Raw genomic sequence first — 23798 nt, forward strand, 5'->3', positions numbered from 1 at the left:
GGGTAAACAGGGTTGCAGGGTGGGGGGTCAGACACGGATGGGGGTGGGTAGGGTTGTGGGCAAGCAGGGGGCTGGGGTGGAGATATCGAATAGAGACTTACAGGAAGAGGAGTATACAGTCCAGGTAACTGTGCAGTCAGTGGACGAATGGTGGATTTTGGTAGCCAGCCTATCTCCAGAAATGAAAACGGAGATTTCAAGGAAGGGAAAGGAGAAGTCAGAGATGAATCTGACTTCTGACACCTCCTACACCTCCATGGCACCATTCCCATGCAATTACAGAAGATGGGGATGGGCGGGGTGGAGGCAGATGGGGTTGGGGCAGACAGGGGCTCGGGTTTGGGGGTGGGTGGGGGTGTGGGGTTGGGGGGGCAGGGGAAGCGGGTTGGAGGCGGACAGGGTTAGGGGCAGGGACTCGCACGCGATGTGCTGCTGCCTAGTCTCCAGAACAGGGAGCAGACTTACCAGAAAACTCCGAGTCCCAGTGAAAAGCAATTAACCGAATAATCAATTATCCGAACAAAATGGTGCCCACCTACCACATTCAGATAATCGAGGTTCCTCTATATTGGTCACTGTGAATTTGTTTGGGAACAGGTTACAAAGTAAAATAGACCCATGTTGGAAAATGTGTTTTTCAACAAGTAAGAATATTACATTTGTGTTATGTGTTAACTAGGATAGTATTATAACTTGAGATATTTAATGGCAACTTTAATTAAAATGTTTGTGTATTCAGCTGTTGCACAAAGAAGATAATCTTGAGAAAGTGAAGAAAGAGCTTTTTGCTGTGACAGAAGAATCAAACCAACGTGCAGTGCAGCTCCTCAACTGTGCTGCAGAGAAGCAGAAGCAAGAAGCAGACCTTACTGACCTCCATGAGAAACACAATGCAGCACAACAGGAGGTAACATTAATTCATAACTATAAAATCCACATCTGGCATTTTTAGGGCTATGTTCTGTTTCTATCAGAGTCTAGAGTGGGATGCTGAAAGAGTACAGCAGATCAGGCAGCACCGAGGAGCAGGAGAATCAATTTTTCGGGCAAGAGCTCTTCATCCTGAAGAAGGGCTCTTGCCCGAAATGTCAATTCTTCTGCTTCTCGAATGCTGCCTGTGTGCTTTTCCAGTATCCCACTCTTGACTCTGATCTGAAGTATCTGCAGTCCCCACTTTCTCCTGTTTTTGTCACTCACTTTTCTCTGCTATCCTGCTAATCTCCAGACTGCTCTTTTCTGCTAGTAACTTATTTTACTAAAAGACACTTGTAACCTAAACTGTTTAACTTTATGTAACTCTTTCAGCTTTAATCCTTTCACTAGCAATTGGAAGTGAGGGAAGGGGAAGACATTGCAATTAGCTGGGAAGAAGGGAAACACGCATAGAAACTATAGTGTAATGGTTGTGTTATTTGATACCAATCTCAAGACCAGGACTACAGACTCAGACCATGAGTCTAAGACCAATCATGGAAGCTAATTAGTTTCAATTCATTGAATTAAATAAGTCTAGAATAATAAAGCTAGGATCAAAATTTTCCTAGAAATCGATCTAGTTATCTAATGACCTCAAGAAAAAAATCTGTTGTTCTTACTCATTCAAGCTGACATATAATTCCAGATCTACAGCAATCTAGTTGACACTTGACTTCCATATGAAATATCCAGTAAAGCTCTAAAATGAATCAAATATCTTTTGAGTAAAGCCAATAAAAAGAAAACCAGATGTATCATTTGGTATTGACCTAGATACTGCACATGACAAAGGTGGACCTAGCCCAATTAACCATGCATACTCCTCCTGACTAATATCTGTGCCAAAATTAAAAGTGTTGACTCAAAGACTAGTCAAGCAAAAATCTGATTTAATCATGCTCACAAATTCTGTCTTTCTCTGAATGTCCTGTAGTCCTCCGTCACTATCCACCAATATGATGCATCCACCAGACACTTGCCCAGATGACATCAGGCCAAAAGTGAGCAAGGAAATCTCCTGCTGATTATGGACTCGCATGCATTTAGAATGGGTGATAAATACTGGTCTTGCCAGCCCTCCTTACCTTCCACTAATGAATATAATAAATGGTAATAAGGCAAGAGTGAAACCACAGTGAGCAATGGAGAGATACGCCTTCTGTAATTGCATGGGAATGGTGCTATGGAGGTGTAGGAGGTGTTGAGAGTGATTCATCTCTGACTTCTCCTTTCCCTTCCTTGAAATCTCCGTTTTCATTTCTGGAGATAGGCTGGCTACCAAAATCCACCATTCGTCCACTGACTGCACAGTTACCTGGACTGTACACTCCTCTTCCTGTAAGTCTCTATTCGATATCTCCACCCCAGCCCCCTGCTTGCCCACAACCCTGCCCACACCCATCCCTCCCCTCCTCCATCCGTGTCCGACCCCCCCAACCTGCAACCCTGTTTACCCCCACCCACCATCCGACCCCAGTCTGCGCCCTGCCACCCCTGGCTGACCCGGCCCGCTCCCCGCACCCCCCCTCTCGCCCCTGGAGCAGCTGAACTGCATACCAACAGTAAGACTGCTGCTGCCTTTGTGGGGTAAGTCTTCAAATAACACGCACACACACACAAAAATTTTTTTACTGCAAATCTTTGAAAGGTTCCACTCTTGCCCTGGACAGGACAATGTTGAATTACAGTTTCACCAGCTGACATGGTGGAATTTAAACCTGTGTTTCAAGAACATCAAGTGTGCTGCTCTGAATTATCAGTCGAGTGGAATTACCGCAACCTGTCCTGCATTAAAATAAAAAAAATTGTTTTTTTAATGCATCTTTCACATCTTCAGGATGTCCTGAAGCATTTCATAGTCAATGAATTATTTTCACATGTAATTGTCATTGAAACCAATTTGCAAGACTCCACAACCAGCAATAAGATAAATGATTAGCTAATCTGTTTCATGATGATAATTGAAAATTACTTGTTAAAATTATTCTCGGACTAAATTTGATGCCTTAATAATAGTTTAAATTTGATACAAATATGCTCACCTATAATTTATTTTAAACATGATGTAAATATCATGTGAGAAATTAGGGTTTGGAGCCCAAAAAGTACCTACTTTAGTGCCAATTAGTAGGATTCACAAAGTATGTCATGACTAACCAAGTGAAATTTCTCAGTGATTAGAATTTCATGAGGGATGAAGTCATAAGGGGTTTTGATAAGTCTTCAAATGGAATGATTGTGGAGTGTTCCACTTGTAAAACTTTAGTTTGTTTCCAGAAAAGGGAAAAAAATGGCTTATTAAGTATTTTGTAACTGTTGTAAGCAAATAAGCAGCTGCAATGATGTCAGTTTGTAATTGTTGAGTCATACCTAGGGAAATATAATTTTTATTTGCATTGATATCTCACCGCACAAGTTTTATAATTTTTTACAGGACACTTAGAAAGACAGTTAAAGGTGAATATATTAACTATTGTTTTTATTTCATTCTTTAGTAGCTAACAAGATCAATCTAAAACAAAATGAGGAAAGTGGACTGATAAAATTTCATTAACGGCTTTTCTACCGAGAAGTAGTTCATCTTAAATTTATGAGTACGAGAGTCTACAAAGAAGTCCAGATTACCCAATTTAATATTATGACTTTGGAGTTCTAGAATAGAATGTTGGTGCTTATTAAACTTCACAAAGATTTTTAATTGGTCTAAACATGTTTTGAGCTCTTAGACCAGAATATTATCATAAACCTAGCTCCTTATTTCATTCAACAGCATTGCATTTCTTTGCTATATGACAGGTCAACAGCAGGGGTCAGGCTGTTTTGAAGCTGAAAACAGACTTGAAGACTGCAGAGGAAAACTTCAGAAGTGCAAAGGAGGAAGTAAGTGTTGTAAGAAGAATTGCTTTTAACTTTGATTTATGTTACTTTTTTGAAGAACCAAAGATTGAGCACACTTCTAATACTTTTCAGTTATTTGAGAAAGGTACTTATTCATGAAGGACACCATGTATTTCTTAGAATGAACAATTTATCCCGACTACCAGTGTGCAGTCACACTATAACGCCCCATGTCTATTTCTACCATTATCCAAAAGTCACATTTATGAACATTGTCCTGAAATGAGACCAAGAAAAATCAACCTGTTGATCCACTTTATACAGAAACACAACTAGAGTAACATTTACTATTTTAATGTTTTGATGTCATCTATTATAAATCTGCTTGTTAACTCTATAAACATTTTTTGTGGTTTGTAATTAAGCTAAGCAGGGGATTTCACTTGCTTTGGGTTGAATCTTGGCCAGACATCCATTAAATTCTGTGTTTATCCTTTGTTATTTGGACATAAAACCAAAGATTTGGCCATTGACTTATCCTCACATCTCCATGTGTAGATTGAATGAGCTACCAGTTAAAATTTGCTACCAACCCTACTCAGATTAGAGAGCCTGAGAATGAATATGAACACAAGAAATTAACAGTTGGAAGACCAAATGGTGCAGTGAAGCCTGTTCCATTTTGTCATAGTGCAACTTAACATGCCAGATTGAATTTTACCAATTTCAGAGAGCTTAATAGACATTTTCTCTTTGAGCTCTAGATGGTTACCTCACAAAAGTTTCCATTGTTACCCACTTAAGAATATGTAGTGCTGTAGCAACATAAGTTGAAAATGTTGCTGTTTAATCAGCAACAGGAAAAGTGCAGAATAAAACAAACAAGAAAGCTACATTTGTTTCTGGGAATAAACAGGGACCGATTACTTTCAAACCGCAAAAATGACTAGTAAATGAATGATGACTCATCTAATTCACATTTATTAGAAATGGGTGTCAGTTAAGTTTTGTTTGGTTTGTTGCATCTAGTGCTGCATCAACACCACTCCATTATGTTGAAGGTGACATTCTTGCTGCTTAAAGTTCTCATTTTTCTTCTCGGAAAAATGATTTTTCTCTCCTAGCTCTTCAGAGTTCACCAGTTTCTCTTTGCTTATTTTAGTTCAGCAATTCACAATGTATGCTCTTTCTGGAATGTACTGCATTCCCCCCCGCCTCTTATCTTTCCTTAGATAAGGGAACCAAACTAATCATAGCTGTGGTATGATTAATGCCTTGTACAGTTTTAGTAAACTTCCCTATTTTCATACTCCACTCCCTTTGAAGTAAAGGTCTTATTCCATTTGCCTTCCCTTTTACCAGCTGAACTTGGACACTAGTTTTCTTTCGTGATTCCTGCACAAGGACTCCCAAATCCCTTAAATCTGTTGCTTTCTGCAGTATTTATCCATTTAAATAATATTCAGCTCCTCTATTCTTCCTGCCAAAGTACATAATATCTTATTTTTCCACATTATCATTAACATGTTTTTGCTAACTCACTAAATCTTTCTATATTTTTCAGCAAACTCTTTGAATCATCCGTCCCATTTTTCTTCCCACATATTTTTAGGTCAACCACATATAATCCATTATACACCATAGCAAACTTGCTTTCATGATTTGGAGATGCTGGTGCTTGACTGGAGTGTACAAAGATAAAAATCACACAACACCAGGTTATAGTCCAATGGTTTATTTGGAAGCAATAGCTTTTGGAGCACTGCTTCTCTATCAGGTAGTTGAAGGAGCAGCACTCTGAAAGCTGGTGCTTCCAAATAAACTTGTTGGACTATCACCTGGTGTTGTGTGATTTTTAGCATTTGCTTTCTTCATCCAAGCCATTACGATACATTGTAAATAATTGTAGCCCAGTCTCATAAAATTCTAGTATCACTTTGATGGTCAACAGGACAGGATGGCCTCCCTCCTTTCAGGTTGCAAGCAGCATTTCCTGCTCCAAGGATACGTATGTCCGATCAGCATGCTGCAGCCTTTCACTGAAGGCTAAAGCCTAAAGCCTTTATAAATCTCCAGTTTTGGAAGACGCTACTAGGCACAGACCTTGGAGATTCCTGCAACCAAAAACAAAATTAAAGAGAATGCTGGTTACAAGTCCTGCTCCAACAGATGGTACGATTCATAGAGTCCCTACAGTGTGGAAGCAGGTGATTCGGTCCATTGAGTGCAAAGACTATCTCACCCTGACACAGCCCCTGACTCAATCCCAATAACCCTGCATTTCCCTTGGCTAATCCACCTAGCCATCACATCCCTGGGCAATTTAACATGGCCAATTCACCTAACTTGCACGTCTTTGGACTGTGGGAGGAAACTGAAACACCGAAGGAAATCTGCAGACACTGGGAGAATGTGCAAACTCCACATAGCCAATCACCTGAGGATAGAATCGAACCTGGGTCTCTGATGTTGTGAGGCAGTAGTGCTAAACACTGAGCCACTCTGCTGCCCTCCGTAACTGTATCCCAGGACATCTTCGGTTTCTGTTGGAAACGTGCCTTGCTTTTCTGGAGAAAATGGCATTGTTAGCCATAGACTCTGGGTCTCCTGTAACTGCTCCGTATCCTGAGGGGACCTTCAGCTGCAACTTCTTCAAGTAGAAACTGTTCAACAGCCCCTGAAGGTTGCTGTTGTTCCACACTTACTGGCATACTTGTTCCTTCTCAAGTTACCGTCACAGATTTTCAAGAAGTACAGGATGGCTGGTTCACTTTTATGAAAAGTCCAATGCTTATTAGTTAACAGTCACAGCTCACAGCAACCACTGAAGGAAAAAGAATCTGATTTTCTTCAGCTTTAAAGTAGCGTTTATTGCAGAGACCAGGGAGGGCTCCTGAGCTGGTGTTGTCTAATGGCTTATCACCATTCTATTCCCAGCCCCAAGCTGTCCAGTTACCTGAGAATCAAACCCGAAGTAATTAGCATGCAGAAGGCTTTTGTCATTGATAACTGATCACCAGTCCACAAATCATTCAGCTCCTTGCTGATGGCTGATTCTTCATTCATACACAGTGTTGGCTCAAACTCATGTGCAAACTACACTTCAACAATTGCTTGAATGTGCAGCTGTGTGAATGGTGCTTGCAATGAGTAACAAAAATAGAAGTTGCTGAAAAAGCTAAGCAAGTCTGGCAGCATCTGTAAAGCAAAATCAGAGTTAACGTTTCAGTTTCAGTGACCCTTCCTCAGGATGCAGAATGCTTGCAGTGAGTGTCAGGTTATTTGCTTTTGCAACCTGCATTAATTCTTCAATAGTCCTTGGTTTCTAAAACAGTTCTTTTTAAAATTTTTCTTCACAATTAAAAGTACAGGAAAATAAACGGTCTTTACGTGTGTGGTCACCTTCTAAGTACCTTGATGGCACATTTCCAATCTGCTCACAGGGTGCTTCTGTGCTTCAGTGCTGCACATTATGCTGTGCTGCCAACTATCATTGTGGGAGTGAAGAAAGTGAGGGGTGTGAAGGCTGGAGTAATGTTTTCTATTTTATATTAATTTTGGCCACAGGGCTGCAGAGCTGAGGAAGACTTTCTGTCTAGACCCCCTCAGGAACAAACAACCTCCAAAGTTCCTGGTACAATTCCCAATCAAGTCTGGGTCCCCATTCTAAAAAATGGGAAGTGCACACAGCTGTATTTAGTGGCCTGATTATGGAGCCAGAATTTCTCCTGCCTCTGCACATGACCCAGGAATGAAAATCTGTACCTTAGTCTCTTAAATCCCAGGTACAGTGTTGAGAATATCATGTTTTATAAATAGACACCAAGATAGAATTATGTTAGTAATTTGAAGGATACAAAGTCAGCATGCTGCCTGGGTGTAAGGCAAATGCCATAATATGGGTTGGTGGGGGAAAGGTATATGGGAAGCCATTGTAGGATTGGATTTCGAGGTTCTCCTAAAAGTTAACCCTGAGTGAGTTTTGAGCAGATTTGTAGCTCGGTTGAGGTTCTGGATATAGGTTTGCTCGCTGACCTGAAAAGTTTGTTTTCAGACGTTTCGTCACTATACCAGGTACCATCTTTGGTGAGCCTCTAAATGAAGCACTGGTGGTATAGCCCGCTCTCTATTTATGTTTTTGGGTTTCCTTGGGTTAGTGATGTCATTTCCTGTGGTGCCAGCATTTCCTATAGTAAGTGCATTTCCTGTTCTTTTTCTTAGGGGATGGCAAATGGGATCCAAGTCAATGTTTGTTAATAGAGTTCCAACTAGAATGCCATACTTCTAGGAATTCTCGTGCGTGTCTCTGTTTGGCTTGTCCTTGGATGGATATGTTGTCCCAGTCGAAGTGGTGTCCTCATCCGTATGTATGGATACTAGTGACAGTGGGTCATGTCTTTTTGCAGCTAGTTGATGTTCATATATCCTGGTGGCTTGTTTTTTTTTGCCTGATTGTCCAATGTATTGTTTGTTACAGTTCTTGCAAGGTATTTTGTAAATGATATTAGTTTTGCTTGTTGTCTGTATAGGGTCTTTCAAGTTCATTAGCTGCTGTTTTAGTGTGTTGCTGGGTTTGTGGTTTACCATGATGCCAAGGGGTCTGAGTAGTCTGGCAGTCATTTTCAAGATACATTTGATGTAGGGGAGAGTGGCTAGGATTTCTGAATGTGTTTTGTATACTTTGGGTTTGTTGCTAAGAAATTGGTGGACTGTGTTCATTGGGTACCCGTTCTTTTTGAGTACATTTTGGAGGTGATTTTCTTCTGCTCTTCGTAGTTCCACTGTTCTGCAGTGCGTGGTGGCTCGTTTTCCTGGAAGAATTCTAGAAGTCTGGCATTCCATCCAGAACTTTATCAACAAACACATTGACTTGGATCCCATTTACCATCCCCTGAGAAAAAGAACAGGAAGTGCGTTCACCATAGGAAATGCTGTCACCACAGGAAATGACATCACCAACCCAAGGAAACCCAAACACATAAATAGAGAGCGGGCTATACTGCCAGTGCTTCATTTAGAGGCTCACTAAAGATGTTAACTAGTATGGTGACAGAATGTCTGAAAATGAACCTTCCAGCTCAGCTTCCATCCCACATCCAAGATATCCCTGAATGTCATGGACAAGTCAGTCTGCCAAGATGTGAGACAGAGAGGAACAGATACAGCCAGTAAATCTCACTTATGAGGAATAATTAATAATTCATATTTCTTTCTGTTCTGCAGCTCGCATTCCAGAAAACAGAAATAGTTCATAAGAAGACAGAGATAAACAGTCTGCTGACTGAAGTACAGGGCTTACGTGATGCTTGCAAAGAACGTGATAAGAAAATGAGTCAACAAGAGCAAGCTATACTGAACCTGCAGCATGAGCTAAAAATCAGTAACCAACAGGTGAAAGACAATGTTTTGCATGAGATTTAAGATAAGACCCTTAATTAAATCACAGTGGTTGTTTTTTTTAATCTAAAGAGTAAATGTATGACTTAGAACTGAAGTCAATATCATATCATGTAATTTCCATAATGTATTTTCAGATCCTTTTCTCTTAGAGGAATGCCATAGTTCTTGAAGAATTTGAGCATCAGAAAATTGCCACATGATAACTACAGACAGAGAGATAGAAAGAAAAATGAAATCAACGTAATTAAGGGTTCCTTGATCGAGTTTATTTTTAATAATTTGGAGGTGCCAGTGTTGGACTGGGGTGGACAAAGTTAAAAATCCCACAACACTGACTTTCAGAGCACTGTTTCTTCATCAGGTGGTTGTGAAGTATAACATTGTAAAAATGTTTTGCGATTTACATACAGAAGAACTGAAATGAACATGGTCATTCTAAAAGATGAGAGACTTAACAAACTATCCAGGTCTTTTTCAATATATAATTTCAGTTGCATCACACTGTAATCTTTTGCTATAAGTTCTGTGTCTTACAATCTTATACTCCACAACGACCTGATGAAGGAGTAGCACTCCAAAAGCTAGTGCCTTCAAATAAACTTGTTGGACTATAACCTAGTGTTGTATGATTTTTAACTTTATTTTTAATGACATTCATGTGCACCCCCATTTGTAATAAATCTTTAATTATGTTGTTTTTTATATGGGATTGGGTTTGCTACCAAGCTGAAGTTTGCATTTAAACAATTGCTTAAATGTACAGTTGTGTAAACGGTGCTTGCAATGAGTAACAAAAACAGAAGCGCATAGTGGAACAAGCTTAAGGGACTGAGTGGCCTATTCCTGTTCCCGTGTTCTTATGATTTAAAGCATTCAAATAGGTAAAGCGTTTTCTTCATTCTTCTTGATGTGCTTTGAAAACACTCCTCAAATGCATTTCTGTCCACCTGTTTTAAGTGAGGTTACATTACAGCATTGTTGCACAAATTTGATTCTCAAAATGCCTTACAATCATTATAGCATTCTACTAGACTGTTTGGCCTCTTATCTCCATTCTGGCTGTCTGCAAGGGCACTCCATGAGCTAATCCCACTCCTCCACCCTTACCTTTTGACATGATTATCCATTTCCCTTTTGAAAGCCCAATTTGTACCTGCTTCCACAGGCTCTCAGTGCATTACGGATCCTAACCACTCGCTGCATAAGTGTCCTTTTCCGGAAGTCATCTTTTGTCAGTCATCTTAAGTTGTTGTTCCTGGATGTCAACTCATCCACAAATAGGAACAGCTTCCCTATCTAATCTATCTTCACCACTCCTGATTTTGAATATCTCAACAAATCTCAATAGACAATAGATTTCTCCTTGATTTCTTCAATTGACCCGCCAAAGTTCCCAAGATGCTGAAAAACTTCACTCTTTTATCAATTGAGATGAAATATGCCGATGTTGAAAGCTAAGAGACAAAAAGTCCAGACTTTCCTGTTCCCACTACCAAACATCGCAAAGTGCTTTACAGTCAATAGAATACTTTTGATAAATGTTTCTCAGGACACTAGGTATGTCGCCCCTCCTCTTCAAAGTAGTGCTGCGATCTTTTACATCCACCTCAGAAGGCATTCAGTTTAACAACTCATCCATTCCAACATATAGAATTTGCCGGACACCATGGTGATCCACAGTGAATATATCTGTAGCAAGCGTTTGTGCAATCTGCAGACATTGTGCAACATCAGAGAGGCAGAAAGTTACCTGGATACTTTGCTCCAGGAGACAGTCACATCCCTTAAGATTTAAACCTGGCCTGTGATCAAGGATAGGAAGGTGTAGTTGTAGATCAGAGCTAAGGAGCAGCTCTCAGGGTGTCTTAGTCCCTTTCAATTGTCTAACACTTTGAGCGGGTGCAGTGGCTCAGTGGTTAGCATTGCTGCCTCACAGTATCAGGGACACAGGTTCAATTCTAGTCTCAGACATCTGTTTGGAGTTTGCGTGTTCTTCCCATGTCTGCATGGATTTCCTCCACATGCTTCGGTTTCCTTCCACAGTCCAAAGATATGCAGGTTAGGTGAATTGGCCATAGCGTCCAGGGGTACGCAGACTAGGTGGATTGGCCTTGGAAAATGCAGGGTTACAAGGATAGTGTGTGGCGAGGGGTGAGATGCTATCCAGAGGGTCAAAGTAGACTCGATGGGCTGAATGGCCATTGTAGGGATTCTGTGATTATATATTCAGTTTCAAGCTTTGTGGATGAGAGTGTGGATTGCAGGGAGGCTGAGTGATCTGACCACAACACCATGGTACAGGGAGCCATTCAAGTAGAAGGAGGAAATAGGAATGTAGTAGTGAGGGACATTATAGTTAGTGGGATAAATGTTGTCCTCTGCAGCCATGAGCATAAGCCTTGAATGTTGCATTGACTGCCCGGTGCCAGGATTAAAGACTTCTCCTTGAGAGGATCTCTAAGCGGGAAGGGAAGGATCCAGTTATTTTCATCCACATTTGTACTGATGATATTGGAAAGGGTGTTCTGCTGAATGCTTTTGCACAGTTAAGAGCTAAACTAAATGGTAAACCTCCAAGATGATAGTTTTAAGATGACTGCCTAAGCCATGGAAAAATTGGCATGGGTTAAATAAAGTCAAGGAATTAAGTGAAATAAGTAAAAGAAAAATGTTAAATACAGCAAACTTTGTTTTAATTGGCACTTTATGAACTGGTTTTTTCGATAAACTGGAAAAAAAATATATATACCTCAAGTACCGAACGTTTACTGTATTCCCGTGGTCTCTGCGATGTCTTAGTCAGTTGAGAGTGCAACTGAGAAGCTGTCTGCTGGAAAGTTTTATTTAAGGCAAAATTGCATTATTATTTAAGTGATTTGTGCTGTAAATAAAGTTTATCAATGGTGTATATATCCCCTACTTTACTTAGTGTGTATTTTTACATTGATTATGTGGACCCCTTGATCAAGCAGGATATTTGATCAGTTGGCACACTCCTGGTTCCATAGGTGCCAGTTAATTAAAGGTTTGCTGTATATGTTTCAAAGATTGGTATGGGAGGAATGAGTTTCAGTTGTTGGGGCACATGCACCAGTGCTGGGGTAGAAGGGAGCTGTTCTGGTAATACTGGCTTCCCTTGAATCATGCTGAGACCAGTGTTCTGGCAAGTTGAATAACTAGAGCTCAAGAGTGGGCTTTAAACTAATTCAAAGGGAGCAGGATTCAGGACCAGGGTGATGTCACCTTGCAAAAAGATGTGGCAGCATTGTAGGGTATCTATTTTGACAATGATACCCAAGGTGGGATGAAAAAGAACAGAGAATACAAGAGATAATAAGGTAATGTAAAATAGACAGTACATTAATCATGGGTGACTTTAAGTTGGGTAAATCAAATTGGCAGAGGTAGACACAATGAAGAATTTGTTGAGTACCATCAGAAGAATGGTTCATGTATTGAATGAACCTCCAAAGGAAGTGATGGATATAGGTACAGTTACAATGTTTAAAAGACATTTGGATAAGTACATGAATAACAAATGTTGGGAGAGATATGAGCCAAGCCCAGGCAGGTGGGACTAGTTTAGTTGGGATAATGGTCATCATGGGACTGATTGGACCAAAGCTTTCTGTGCTATATGACAGTTTTCTAGAACAATGTGTTGTGGATCCAACCAGGGATCAGGCTCCTTAGGGTCTGGTAATGCATAATGAGGTATGTTTGATAAATGATCTCAGAATAAAAGGCCTCTGAGGGAACATTGATCATAACATGGTGGAATTTAAAATTGAATTTGAGAGTGAGAAAGCTAGATCAGAAACAATTGTGCAAAACTTAAAGAAGGGTAATTATATAGGAATGAGGGCAGAGTTGACTGGAGTAGACAAGGAAAGGAGTTTAACAGAATAAAAGTTCGATAAACAATGTCAGACATTGAAAAATAATTCATGATACCTGGCAATGACATATCAATGCGGAAAAAGGGTTTGAGGGAGAGGATAAGCAACCATGGTGAAACAGGGAATTTAAGGACAGTGTCAAATTGAAAGAAAAAGCATGTAATGTAGCAATGATTACTGTAAATCAGAGGATTGAAAAAGTTTTAAAAGCTAACAAACATGCCTTAAACAAAAGGGAGAAATTGAACTGTGAGAGAAAACCAGCAAGAAACATGAAAAACGACCGTAAGAGCTTCTTTAAATCAATGAAAAAGAAGCAAGCGATAACAATGAGTATAAAGTCCTTAGAAAATGAGGCTGTGAAAATAATAATGTGGAGCCAGAAAATGGCAGAAAGTTGAACAAATATTTTTCATCAATCTCCACAGCAGAGGATACAAATTGTGTTCAAAAATACTAAATAACCAAGCAGCTAAGGTGTCAGGGATTGGAGGAAATAACTATCACCAGAAGAAATAATAAGCCACAAGGCTAGTAGGTCTCCTGGCCCTAATAGGAAGTAGCTGCAGAGCTAGTGGGTGCACAGGTAATATCTTCCAAAAATGTCTAGGTTCTAAAACATTTCCAAAGGAATGAAAAACTGTGAATGTAACACACTTATTCAAAAAGAAGGGAAACAAAGAACAAGTAACTATAGGCCAGTTACCTTATCACCTGTCATGTTTATTTTATGTTCAAATTACTATGTTATCCTGTGTACAACTATTTGGATTCACTAATCATTTAGCACAGAGTGTAATGCTATTGGTTTAAGCTTCACATCCCTTAAGGAAACCCAACATGTAGATGAGGCTATGCCTGATGTCAAATATAACTATAAGCCACAGTCATTCTGTGTTGTAAGCACCCCGGACACAGGCTGTATCCAAAGATCACTCTGTAATGTCTGTACAAGTTTAGGAGTACGTATACCTACCACAATTCTTAGATTAAATTCAATCCATATCTCATTGCATACATATAGTGCCAGAACATACTACATGGTGTCACAGTGGGATCATCATGGTAGTGATATTTTGATTCTGAAATAACAAATTCATCTTCAGTATATGCTTTGCTTCTGACTTCGGTTCTTTTAATTTGATAAGAAAGGGTTAATTCATGCATTAAGTATCCTGTAGGTATCCTTTTTGAGGTTTGGTGACATGAACTTGTATTTTCTCTGAGTAATATGTTTTAAGACACCTTACAAACTGTCACTGGACCACCTTTACCTATCTGCTCACTCCTCACATATTGCCTCAAACCCTACCCTCTGTCTTCAGCATATATACTAACTTTTCCTAGTTATTATTAGTTCTGAAAAATGGTCACTGGACTTGAAACTTTAACTCCGCTTTCTCACCTCAGCTGTTGCCTAACCTACTGGGTTTCTCCAGCATTTTCTATTCTTCTTCAGATTTCCAGCATCCACAGTTCTTTGTTTTATTTTAATGATTTGTGTATAAATTTCCTTTCACTCACCTGATTTGCAAAAGCTCAGCAAAAGCAAAAGCTTCACTCCTAGCCAAAACATAACTGATTCCAATTGAAATACTGCAGAAAAAATCACATAAAAGTAAATCATTTCCTGTAACTATTTTGTTCAGTTATCAAACAAAAGATCATTGTGATTTTTAATGTACCATAAGGCTTCAAACTTTACAAATATTTCACAGGTTTTCACCTTCAAAATATTCACTGTTCCTGTTAGAAAATCTGCTAGCATTGTTGTAAACCGTTGTGTGAATTGAGCATTAAAAGCCATAGCACTGGCCCAGGATAGTGCATGGGTTGTACTCTGTGGTCTTAAGTATTTGTTGTCCAGTAGCCACACTTGGGTGACTCAAATACAAATGCACAGAATGAAGAACATCATGACTATGGCCAAGATTTTTTTTTATTCATTTGTGCGATGTGGGTATCACTGGTTGGACCAGCACTTTTTATTCATCCCTAGTAACACTGGAGACAGGTGGTAATGAGCTGTCTTCTTGAACTGCTGCAGTACATGAAGTAATACGATTAGGAAGTGAGTTCCAAAATTTTGATCCAGCAACTGTGAAGGAACAACAATAGATTTCTAAGACAGTGGCTTGGACAGGTATTTGCAGGCCATATATTTGCTGCCCTTTCCCTTCTTAATGGAAGTGGTTATGGATTTGGACTGTGTTGTCTAAGGAACCTTGGAAACTTTCTATACGCATCTTGTTGTTTGTACACACTGCTATTACATCGGTGTTGGAGGGAGTGGAAGTTTGTGGATGAGGCCAAAAAGACTCTTTAGTGCCTCCAGCCTTGCAGAAGGGTTATTTTTCATATCCTGACGCTGCTATCTACAGAGGTCAACAAGTTCTATACACTGAACATCAACATAATCCACTAAGGACTTGATTCCTATCTCTGGATAGCTTCTTGTTAGTTGGTTGAAAATGTACTTCTCCATGGTGAGTTTTTGCTGAGGGTTTGCTGAAACTCTGAGATCTCTTCTTTGTAGGATTAAAGGTGGGGTGGCATGGTGGCTTAGTGGTTAGCACTGCTGCCTCACAGCAGCAGGGTCCTAGGTTTGATTCCAGCCTTGCGCAACTGTCTGTGTGGAGTTTGCACGTTCTCCCCTTGTCTGCATGGGTTTCCTCCAGGTGCTCCAGTTTCCTCCCACAGTCCAAAGGTGTGCAAGTCGGGTAAATTGGCCATAGTGTTAGGTGCATTAGTCAGAGGGAAATGGGTCTGGGTGGGATACTCCTCGGAGGGTTGGTGTGGACTGGTTGAGCCAAAGGGCCTGTTTCCACACTGTAGGGAATCTAATCTAGAAAGATCTCTTTCTAGCTCCAAAATTCTGGTTGTTGTGGATTTTGCAGTCACTTTACTGGTTGTGAAATTTGTTCAGAAGTTCATTTGCTTTTATTAGTATTTGTACCAATACAGTGTTACTTGCTTCCCAGCAGTAGTCCGGCTTTGTGCTTTGGAAGGGATTTCTTTATCAAGCAATGCTGCCTCTGGTTCTCCTTAATAGTTTTCATGCACTAAGTCAACAAACTTTGCTTCCTCCTATCCTCTTCAGTAAAGAATTGATTTTTCTTGGAAGAGATAACTGGGTTTTGAAGAAATGTGTGCCAAGGCCCAAAGAGATACACAGACAATTTTTCTTCTCGATAACTAGGTTCTGAAAGAGCTGGTGGCTTTTTGCCTACCATTTCCAGTTTCTGTTTTAAGAGAAATCATGTTTATTTTTCCCCCACCCTCTTGTATTACTTGAACTAAAGTGTTTTCAGAGGTAACTTCACCAACACCCTGACCTTAAATTTACCTGGACCATCTCTGACACCTCCCTCCCCTTCCTGGACCTCTCCATCTCCATTAATGATGACCGACTTGACACTGACATTTTTTATAAACCCACCGACTCCCACAGCTACCTGGATTACACCTCTTCCCACCCTACCTCTTGCAAAAATGCCATCCCGTATTCCCAATTCCTCCGCCTCCGCCGGACCTGCTCCCAGAAGGACCAGTTCCATCACAGCACACACCAGATGGCCTCCTTCTTTAGAGACCACAATTTCCCTTCCCACGTGGTTAAAGATGCCCTCCAACGCATCTCGTCTACATCCCGCACCTCCGCCCTCAGACCCTACCCCTCCAACCGTAACAAGGACAGAACGCCCCTGGTGCTCACCTTCCACCCTACCAACCTTCGCATAAACCAAATCATCCGCCGACATTTCCGCCACCTCCAAACAGACCCCACCACCAGGGATATATTTCCCTCCCCACCCCTTTCTGCCTTCAGCAAAGACCGTTCCCTCCGTGACTACCTGGTCAGGTCCACGCCCCCCTACAACCCACCCTCCCATCCTGGCAATTTCCCCTGCCACCGCAGGAACTGTAAAACCTGCACCCACACCTCCTCCCTCACCTCTATCAAAGGCCCTAAAGGAGCCTTCCACATCCATCAAAGTTTCACTTGCACATCCACTAATATCATTTATTGTATCCATTGCTCCCGATGCGGTCTCCTCTACATTGGGGAGACTGGGTGCCTCCTAGCAGAGCGCTTTAGGGAACATCTCCGGGACACCCGCACCAATCAACCACACCGCCCCATGGCCCAACATTTCAACTCCCCCTCCCACTCTGCCGAGGACATGGATGTCCTGGGCCTCCTTCACCGCCGCTCCCTCACCACCAGACACCTGGAGGAAGAACGCCTCATCTTCCGCCTCGGAACACTTCAACCCCAGGGCATCAATGTGGACTTCAACAGTTTCCTCATTTCCCCTTCCCCCACCTCACCCTAGTTCTAAACTTCCAGCTCAGTAACTGTCCCCATAACTTGTCCGGACTTGTCCTACCTGCCTATCTTCTTTTCCACCTATCAACTCCACCCTCTCCTCCTTGACCTATCACCTTCATCCCCTCCCCCACTCACCCATTGTACTCTATGCTACTTTCTCCCCACCCCCACCCTCCTCTAGCTTATCTCTCCACGCTTCAGGCTCACTGCCTTTATTCCTGACGAAGGGCTTTTGCCCGAAACATCAATTTCGAAGCTACTTGGATGCTGCCTGAACTGCTGTGCTCTTCCAGCACCACTAATCCAGAAAGTGTTTTCAGAGTCCACTAAATGAAGAATGTCTAAAATCAGACAATCAATTCCACTCAATAAAAAAAGTCATCAAGGTTATAAGCTACTTACAAGGTCTCCATAGTCTACTTTTCTTTGCTGTGTAGCATTGTAAACATCCAGCCTCTTCACTTTGAGTCCCAAATTTTAATGGAGGATGTTCTGTGATTTCTGGTCTCAACTGTACTCTAGCATCCAAAAGAATCAATAAATCTATTTTGATATCTAAATTAAAAGATGCTCCTCTGCCATTTCCTTTAATACCTGCATTCCAAAATTCATCCTATTGGACAGTACATCAAGGAATTTGAAATCTTGCTGTGGGCTTGTGACACACCCAGGAAGAGTTAATCTTGTTCTGATGGGGCTCCCACAGACTGTTGTTATGTGTTTACTTTTCAGCTGCATTAGGTGCCACTGCAACTACAGGGGACGCATTCAGCCCTCATTCTATCGAAGTGCGTCTGATGCCACTACCAAGTCATTGAATTAACCAAAGTATTGGACCAACAATGTTCACGTGTTGTAAATTAATTAAATTCAATCCTGCAATTGCAGGGAGGCAATGGCCATATAATACTATTGCTAGATTATTAATCTAGAGACTCAGGTAATGTTCTGGGGACTTGAGTTTGAATCCAACTAAGGCAGATAGTGGAATTATAATTCAATAAAAATCTAGAATTAAAAATCTGATAATGATCATGAAACCGCCATTGATTGTTGCAAAAATCCATTTGGCTCACTAATGTTCTTTACAGAAGGAGACTGTTGTCCTTATCTAGCCTTGCCTTCATATGATTCCAGACCCACAGCAATATAGTTGATTCTGAACTCCCCTTTGGGCAATTACTTTGAGGCAATAAATGCCTGCCCACTGACATCCACATCATGTGCTGAATTTAAGCAAACACAATTTTCACATTGACCTCGCGCTAAAAGTTGTTGCAGAGCAGCAGATAGGAGAGATGCAATTAGGGGTCAGAAACAGGACAACCAGCCAAGCAAAACAGTGAGCAGGATAACCAGGGATGTAGCATGGCAGACCTCCAAGTGGGATAGCCAATGAGGTGTCAAGCTGGGTAGCAAATGAGATTGGTGAGTGCTGAGTAGAATTATGCTCGTAAACTGCAAAAGTGATATGAAAATTAAAAAAGGGGACGGAGTAACTTTGAAATGTTGTTAAAACGATGGGAAGTGCAGCTGGGTAAAATATTGTGGAGATAGAGAGAAAGAAGGAGTTGAAGTTAATCAGTGAGACTACTGAGAGGGACCTTGATGTTTCTGTGGACAGCATGAAACTGACTGATGTTCTAGAACAGGTTGATGTTAGGAGGGAGGATTTGCTGAAAATCTTGAAAAGCATAAGGATAGACAAATCCTCTGGGCCAGATGGGATATACCCTAGGTGACTATAGGAAGAGAGGGAAGAGATTGCTGTGCCTTTGGCTATGATCTTTGCATCCTCACTGTCCACTGGAGTAGTACCAGATGATTGGAGGGTGGCGAATGTTGTTCCCTTGTTCAAGAATGGGAGTAGAATTAATCTTGGGAATTACAGACTGCAGCTGAAAACCCTCCTTCGACTGACTGAACTGGTCCTCACTCTGAACAACTTCTCTTTCCAATCCTCCCACTTCCTCCAAACCAAAGGAGTAGCCATGGGCACCCCATGGGCCCCAGCTATGCCTGCCTCTTCGTAGGATATGTGGAACAGTCCATCTTCCGCAGCTACACTGGCACCAGCCCCCACCTTTTCCTCCGCTACATCGATGACTGTATCGACGCTGCCTCGTGCTCCCACGAGGAGGTTGAACAGTTCATCCACTTTACCAACACCTTCCACCCCGACCTCAAATTTACCTGGACCGTCTCAGACTCCTACCTCCCCTTCCTAGACCTCTCCATTTCTATCTCGGGTGACCGAATCAACACTGACATTTACTATAAACCGATCGACTCCCACAGCTACCTAGACTACACCTCTTCCCACCCTGCCCCCGGTAAAAACGCCATCCCCTATTCTCAATTCCTTCGTCTCTGCCGCATCTGCTCCCAGGAGGACCAGTTCCAATACCGAACAACCCAGATGGCCTCCTTCTTCAAAGACCGCAAATTCCCCCCAGACGTGATCGACGATGCTCTCCACTGCATCTCCTCCACTTCCCGCTCTTCCGCCCTTGAGCCCCGCCCCTCCAATCGCCACCAGGACAGAACCCCACTGGTCCTCACCTACCACCCCACCAACCTCCATATACATCGTATCATCCGTTGTCATTTCCGCCACCTCCAAACGGACCCCAGCACCAGGGATATATTTCCCTCCCCTCCCCTATCAGTGTTCCGAAAAGACCACTCCCTCCGTGACTCCCTCGTCAGGTCCACACCCCCCACCAACCCAACCTCCACTCCCGGCACCTTCCCCTGCAACCGCAAGAAATGCAAAACTTGCGCCCACACCTCCCCCCTTACTTCCCTCCAAGGCCCCAAGGGATCCTTCCATATCCACCACAAATTCACCTGCACCTCCACACACATTATTTACTGCATCCGCTGCACCCGATGTGGCCTCCTCTATATTGGGGAGACAGGCCGCCTACTTGCGGAATGTTTCGGAGAACACCTCTGGGACACCCAGACCAACCAACCCAAAAACCCCATGGCTCAACACTTCAACTCCCCCTCCCACTCCACCAAGGACATGCAGGTCCTTGGACTCCTCCATCGCCAGACCATAGCGACACAACGGCTGGAGGAAGAACACCTCATCTTCCGCCTAGGAACCCTCCAACCACAAAGGATGAACTCAGATTTCTCCAGTTTACTCATTTCCCCTCCCTCCCAACCCTCGAACTCAGCACCACCTTCCTAACCTGCAATCTTCTTCCTGACCTCTCCGCCCCCACCCTACTCCAGCCTATCACCCTCACCTTAACCTCCTTCCACCTCTCGCATTTCTAACGCCCCTCCCCCAAGTCTCTCCTCCCTACCTTTTATCTTAGCCTGCTTGGCACACTTTCCTCATTCCTGAAGAAGGGCTCATGCCCGAAACGTCGATTCTCCTGCTCCTTGGATGCTGCCTGATCTGATACGCCTTTCCAGCAACACATTTTCAGCTCTGATCTCCAGCATCTGCAGTCCTCACTTTCTCCTAATTACAGACTGCAGTCAGTCTTACATCAGTGGTGGGCAAAGCATTGGAGATGGCTCTGAGGGACAGGATTTATGATTATTTGGAAAACCATAATTTGATTAGAGGTAGTCAGCATGGCTTTGTGAGGGGCAGGTCATGCTTCGCAAACCTTATTGAATTCTTTGAAGATGTGACAAAACACACTGTTGAAGGTAGAGCAGTAGATATGGTATACATGGATTTCATCAAGGCATTTGATAAGGTTCCCCATGGGAGGACATTTAGAAAGTAAGGAGGCATGGGATACAGTGAAATGTGGCTGTCTGAGTGCAGAATTGGCTGGCCCATAGAAGACAGAGAGTAGTGGTAGATGGAAAATATTCAGCCTGGAACTCGATGACCAGTGGTGTTCCACAGGGATTGGTACTGGGACCTTTACTCCTTGTAATTTTGTATAAATGATTTGGGTGAGAAAGTGAAAGGGTGGGTTAGTATGTTTGCCGATGATATGTAGGTTGATGAAGTTATGGATAGTGTGGATGGCTGTTGGAGGTTGCAACAGGACATTGATAGGATGCAGAACTGGGCTGATAAATAGCAGATGGAGTTCAACCTGGAAAAGTGTGGTCGTTCATTTTGGAAGGACATGTTTGAGTGCAGAATACAGGGTTAAAGGCAGGAATTTTGGCAGTGTGGAGGAACAGAGGAATCTTGTTGTCCATGTATCCCTCAAAGTTGCCACCCAAGTTGATAGGGTTTTTAGATTAGATTCCCTACAGTGTGAAAACAGCTCTTCGGCCCAACAATTCCACATTGACGCTCCAAAGAACAAACCACCCAGACCCATTCCCCTACATTTACCCCTGACTAATGCACCAAACACTAGAGGCAACTTAGCATGGCCAATTCACCTAACCTGCACATCTTTGGACTGTGGGAGGAAACCAACACAGACACAGGGAGGATGTGCAAACTCCACACAGACAGTTGGCCAAGGTGGGAATTGAACCCGGGTCCCTGGCACTGTGAGACAGCAGTGCTAACCACTGAGCTACCGTGTCACCTCAGTAGCTTGAGGCTTTCAATTTATTGATAGTGGAGTCCGAATCCATCCACAACTCGATTCAGTTGGGCTTGATAAAATCTCACAAATTTGAATGCAGACAATAGATAGATATTGAGGATGTAATGTGCCTGGGCCTACTGTTCGGGCTGATTCTGGTCGTATTTTAATGTTTTAATGTGGGACTGGTAGAGTGATCCGACATGGCAGCATTAGGCTCTGTCTGCGGAGAGGGGAGCTTATAGCAGCTATGTGGAGATCTGACAATCTACTCCTCACTACCTCCCTTATAGAGGCAGAAAACCTTGGCCGAGAGGTAAACCCAGCGGCCTGAATATTGGCAAGTCAAGGAGGGACCACAGGAGGCTGTAGCTCTTTGACTGAGGCTCTGTTGTTCCTTAAGTAATTGCCCTTTAAACGTAGTTAACGATTTATGTTTATTATTTTGCCTCTGAACCTATTTCATTAGAGATTGATTGTCAATGTAAAGTGATGCCCCAAGCCAGAAGTTGCATTTGTACACAGGTAAACTGTGATCCATGTCTAACAGGTTGTCTATGCTTAAAAATGTGTTGCTGGAAAAGCGCAGCCGGTCAGGCAGCATCAAAGAAACAGGTTGTCTATGCTGCACTTTATAAACTTTGTGAATTACGATTTATTTTGCATCACTATTGATCATTTTCTTCACAATAATATTTCCCCTGTTTTGTTGAGCAGTTGAAGTGCATACCAATTTCTGTTGTTAAGAAATCATATGGTGTGTTGGCTTTCACTAGCAGGGGGATTGGGTTTAAGTGCAGCGAGGTTATGCTGCAGCTCTATAGAGCCCTGGTTAGGCCACACTTGGCATATTGTGTTCAATTCTGGTCACCTCATGAAAGAAAGGATATGGAAGCTTTAAAGAGTATGCAGAAGTGATTTACCAGGACTGGACTAGAGTGCAAGTCTTGTGAAGAAAGGTTGAGGGAGCTTGAGCTTTTCTCATTTGAGTGAAGAAGGATGTGAGGTGACTTCATAGGTATACATGATGTTGAGAGGCATAGATAGAGTGGATAGCCAGAGACATTTTCCCATGGCAGAAATATCTATCATGAGGGGACATAATTTTAAGGTAGAGAAAGAGTTAGGGGAGATGACAGAGGCAACTTCTTTAAACAGAGAGTGGTGGGTCCGTGGAATGGACTGCTGGCAGTGGTAGTAGAGGCAGATACTTTAGGGACATATAAGCAACTCTTGGATGGGCACATGGAAGATAGTACAATGCAGGGTATGTAGGTTAGTCTAACCTGAGAGTAAGAAAAAAGGCTGGCACAACATCGAGGGCAAGGGCCTATACTATGCTGTACTGTTCTCTGTTCAGTGTTCTAGACAGGATGCTCAAGCAAGACACTGGACGGTATGGTGGCTCAGTGGTTAGCATTGCTGCCTCACAGTGCTAGGGTCCTGGGTTCGATTCCACCCTCAGGCGACTGTCTTGTAGAGTTTGCACATTCTCCCCCTGTCTGCGTGGGTTTCCTCCCACAATCCAAAGATGTGCAGGTGAGGTGAATTAGCCATGCTAAATTGCCCATAGTGTTAGGTGCATTAGTTAGAGGGGAAATTGGTCTGGGTGGGTTACTCTTTGGAGGATGTGTTTCCACACTGTAGGGAATCTAGTCGAATCACATAAGAACATTCCTTGGGCATACAATTACCAGTGACACCAGGCGAGTACCTAAGAGCAGAGTGGCTTCAGGTTCCAGGCATGCATCTGTGCCATTAGCAACACCAACCTTCTGTTCCGCTGCTATGTCAGGAGATAGATTTTCTTTTTTATGCTACTGATAC

General features: G+C 42.4%; 1 protein-coding gene across 7 annotated transcripts in view; it reads left to right on the forward strand.

The window, feature by feature from the left end:
- pmfbp1 (polyamine modulated factor 1 binding protein 1) overlaps nt 1-23798 on the forward strand; it is an 829187-nt gene that overhangs the window by 563834 nt on the left and 241555 nt on the right. For all 7 annotated transcript variants that reach the window (XM_072595986.1, XM_072595983.1, XM_072595987.1 and 4 more), the window contains 3 exons: nt 740-907; nt 3772-3855; nt 9037-9204. In XM_072595986.1, the coding sequence (XP_072452087.1) occupies nt 740-907; nt 3772-3855; nt 9037-9204 (420 nt within the window). The remainder of the gene's footprint in view (nt 1-739; nt 908-3771; nt 3856-9036; nt 9205-23798) is intronic.

Source organism: Chiloscyllium punctatum, chromosome 26 (assembly GCF_047496795.1).
Source record: "Chiloscyllium punctatum isolate Juve2018m chromosome 26, sChiPun1.3, whole genome shotgun sequence".
NCBI classification, from domain to species: domain Eukaryota; kingdom Metazoa; phylum Chordata; class Chondrichthyes; order Orectolobiformes; family Hemiscylliidae; genus Chiloscyllium; species Chiloscyllium punctatum.